General features: G+C 39.1%; 2 protein-coding genes across 2 annotated transcripts; both read right to left on the minus strand.

The window, feature by feature from the left end:
* Positions 1 to 367: 367 nt before the first annotated feature.
* LOC134217127 (general odorant-binding protein 69-like) lies at positions 368 to 1383 on the minus strand. The gene has a single exon (XM_062695907.1). It carries the CDS (start codon positions 1315 to 1317, stop codon positions 472 to 474), a length of 846 nt encoding a protein of 281 aa, XP_062551891.1. The 5' UTR covers positions 1318 to 1383; the 3' UTR covers positions 368 to 471.
* A 1031-nt stretch (positions 1384 to 2414) lies between these two features.
* Positions 2415 to 3296, minus strand: LOC134210066 (uncharacterized). The gene has a single exon (XM_062686093.1). It carries the CDS (start codon positions 3294 to 3296, stop codon positions 2415 to 2417), a length of 882 nt encoding a protein of 293 aa, XP_062542077.1.
* Positions 3297 to 4152: the final 856 nt, after the last annotated feature.

Consider the following 4152-nt stretch of genomic DNA (forward strand, 5'->3'; position numbering starts at 1 on the left):
AAACCAACGGACTAATTTCACATTTGAATCATTTGTTTGAGAAACTGCATAAGTCCATTTTACACTATTTCGAGAAAACAACAAAAAACTGTTTTCTGAAAAAAAAAAATTGCACCGAAACTTTAAATTTCTTCGATACAGATCAATAGTTTTGGGCAAAACTCAACACCCTGGGGCAATTTCAGTGCAAAAAATCTAAGCAGTATTCCACAATTGCTCTTCAAAGTACGTGGACATATGTAGTTTCTCAAACAAACGAATTTTTTTCATACATTCCTGAAGAAAATTTTTTTTTCTTATTTTTTGCCAGAATACGTATTTTTGGACGAATATATAAAAATCTCATTTTGGCCAAAAATGTTACATATGCAGTTTCTCAAACAAACGGTTCATTTATTTGACAAGTGATATACATAATTTGTACCACTGACGGCGGTGTTTCGAAATATCCTATTGACATGGTGCGTTGATTCACGGCTGAGGCGTCACTGCACACTCGGGAGGATTACCCAAAGCATTGCTGGCGGCCGTCCCAATGTCACGACCCGCTGGAAGGTACTTGATCAAACAATCAAGCACAATGTGCCCAAACCGGTCCGGTTCCTTGCAGTACTGATCGATCACACCGGCAACGCATTTTCTAGTGTCATCATTTATTAGGTGATCGTCTCCGAACTGGATATAAAGCTTTTCCAAGTCCATTCCAGTATTTCTGTTATAGAAACCGGATTTTCCGAAGAAACAATATCCCAATTTGGGATAATCTGGGTTGGTCAAAATCCGTCCTTGGCAGTAGTCCAAAAGTGATTGGTTTGTATGAGGAACGATGTGCATGCAATCGTAGAGGCCTTGGACAACTTCACTAAAATGTAATGGCACCCATTTACGCTCAACACTGATGCCACCGTAGTGGTGGTTGTAACACTGGAACGAATGATAAGCTTGGCGGAGACGATCACTCTTGTCAAGATTCGCTGTATTTCGTGTCAAGCATTGTTGCGTGTGCTGCTTGTATAAGCAATCGACTGTATTCGGTACGAAAAACTGGCTGAACACGTAATCCTTTATCTGCTGAAGATCTTCATCCCAGGCATTCAGCTCGATTTCGATACAGTTGAGCAGCTTGTGAACGCTCGGTTCATCCGGATAGTTGAACTTTCGATATCGCTGAAGTGTTTCTCGACTAATGAACAAATATTCGGCACACTGTTGCTCTGCATCATTGAATGATTTCCTCCTGGGGTCTTGCGGATTGTTCGTAATCGGACAACATTGTGATGCCAGAACCAACGCGAAAAACGCCAGATATATTTTCATTTTAATCCGTTTGGCTACGTATTGTAAGAAGAACTGAACGACCGTCCGATGAAAACAGAGTTATACTAATACCGTCGATTAATTCCCAGCTCCAGTGCGGAAGCAGTAGTGAAACAAATGCTGAAGCGATCCATTTTTTGTGAATAAATTCGTGCTTCTTCATTGTTACACGTACTAACGCATAAGTAACTGTCAGATCGAATTGCAAGTTGGATGCTTGTTTCACTTTTTTTATTGCAGAATAAATCGTTTACTTCGTAGCGTACTACAATTGGAAATACTCAACTGATAATTACAAATCTGAGAAAAATGTTCAAATGTAAGTATATGGTAGGCATTTCCATAGGAGTTCTATTTGCCGACATTAAATGAAAAACAAGTCAAAGCCACATTCATGTGTTCTTAACCGTCATTACGTTTTGATACCTTAGAATTGTATGAAAAATGAAGCAAAATAATAAAGCCAATCATCATAAAAATAAGTCAAAATTATAATAAAATCTTTTCAATTTCTCAATTTATGATTTGGTTTTCATCATCTAGTTTGTCAATGTAGTAAGAAAACTAAGACACTACACACTCAGATTTTATTTCTGCAGCTCTGCAAAAATCCGCACAGCCGTGCGCCAGCATAATAAAAAAAACTGATATTTCAGCAAAAATGACGTTTGTTAGCTGATTTTCGGCAAAATATTTGCTGATTTTCAGCAATTTTGACAGAAATCACGGCAAAAAAACATGTTTGCTGGGGCAAGGCTGTGCGAATCTCGGTAAAAGTTCAACATGTTGCGAGATCCCGGTAAAAAAAAAGTGTGTATATATTGTGAATTTCAGGAGTTAGATGACATTATAAATATGTTATACTAAAAAAAATAACGATCTCATTTCATGTTTGATATAAGGCAAGCAGTAAAATTCAGTAATGCAATAATAGATAAGTCTTTATTTACAACAATTTAATACGATTTGCAACACATCGAATGTATATAAACAACGTCACGGCTCAAGACAAAAAAAAATGATACACAACATCAGTAAACGGTCATTAATAATTCTAAAGATACCTGAGCACAACTTGGATTTGCAACAACTAAGATTTAAAGATGAGCATTGTAGCGCGGTTGAGTTTTCGGTGGTGGACTGGGCGGAATGCCACAATGGGGCGGATTTCCCAGCAAATTACTTGCGCTAACGCTGAAGGCTTGCACAAATGGAAGATAGTTCAGCAAACACTCCCCTAGTGCGTGCACAAGACGCTCCGGTTCTTTGCAATGCTGTTCCTCCACTCTCTTCACGCACTCCCTGGTGTCGTCATCGAGAAGTTCATCATCGCCGAACTGAACGTATAGCTTTTGAAAGTCAACTCCAGTCGTTTTATTGTAGAGTCCCAATCGAACGGTAGAGCAGTACACTGCATTCGGATAACCCGGGTTGGGAGGTAAATTTCCTTTGCAGAAATTTACCAGAGCTTCAGGACATTGCGGAACAATACGAAGACAATCGCCCACTATTTGGATCACCTCGCTGAAATGGAACGGCACCCATTTCACTTCATCACTTATTCCTGCATAATGCCTATAGTAGCACTGGAAAGTTTGATATGCCCGACCCAGACGATCTTGGCGATCCAGAGGAACCACGTAGCGATCTAAGCACTCCTGGGTATGCTTCACGTTATCACAATCAACTGTGTTGGGTACGAAGAACTGCTTGAATACGTAATCCTTGATCTGGCTATGGCTATCATCCCACGCGTTCAAATTTGTTTCAACACAGTTGAGCAGTTTGCGAACACTCGGCTCGTCTGGATATCCACGGCAGCGGTATCGCTCCAGAGTTTCATTTGTGATAAACAGATAATCAGCGCATTCCTGTTCCGCATCACGGAATGATTTCCACCTCGGTAATTCCAGATTCTTCAGAGCTAATGAACTTTGGAAGAGCACAGCCGACACAAACAATATCGTGAAGCCCCTCATTTGAACTTGTTTTAATTGCATAATATCCAAAAGAGAACTAATGAGCCTTAGAGCAGAACATTCAACTTATACTAAACACCCAAACTTCTAAACCAATCAAAGCGGAAGTGTTGTTGAGAAGCCACACTTTTACAATGAATTGACTCCACAGTAATTAAATAGAAAATGTGTTTACCTGCAGTGCACGTGCCGATAACAAGCAAAACTACCACCCCAAGTTTAATCATTGCGATGCTTCCACTCAATCACCGTTCGCCACACTTTACTCGTGCACTAACTATCTATTCAGTAAATATTTGCAAACTCCAATATTATTTTCTAGCTCCAAGTAATTTTTCACAACCATCCAGAATCCGATCTTTCAACTAACGCGATCCAACACGGACTGAGCACTTTATAAGAATTTCTTGAATGGATTGATTGCCATTGCCCATATTGGCATATCAAGCAAGAGAGGAGCCTGTTTGTTCTAAAGCTTGACCCCTTGATGATGACCTTTTCTTCGGTTTGTGATGCTGTTTGCGACGAGGGACTTTGGTTCAAGATTCGCGAAGCTCCTTTTATGCTACCGAGTTGGATGAATGCTACTTCATAATGTAAAAATGTTCACTAAAAACAATAGTTCTCCTCATGAGATTTGTGTATCCTGGTAGGAATTCAACAGTTCGCTACTTATTTACCTTTCGTTTAGCATGTAATTTGTTCATATATTCAGATTGTTGCTTCTGATTAAATCAACATAGAAATAAATTTATATGAACGAGAAAAGTATTCTTTTCAGATAGAAAATCTTCCAATTTTCCAAAATACCGATAGAAAATATATTCTTTCACCTATGTTTATACCTTATCAAACG

The sequence above is a fragment of the Armigeres subalbatus genome, chromosome 2 (assembly GCF_024139115.2).
Source record: "Armigeres subalbatus isolate Guangzhou_Male chromosome 2, GZ_Asu_2, whole genome shotgun sequence".
Taxonomy (NCBI): Eukaryota; Metazoa; Arthropoda; class Insecta; order Diptera; family Culicidae; genus Armigeres; species Armigeres subalbatus.

Coding starts and splice junctions, on each gene's coding strand:
- LOC134210066 (XM_062686093.1), bottom strand. CDS start 3,296: ATGAGGGGCTTCACGATATTGTTTGTGTCGGCTGTGCTCTTCCAAAGT.
- LOC134217127 (XM_062695907.1), bottom strand. CDS start 1,317: ATGAAAATATATCTGGCGTTTTTCGCGTTGGTTCTGGCATCACAATGT.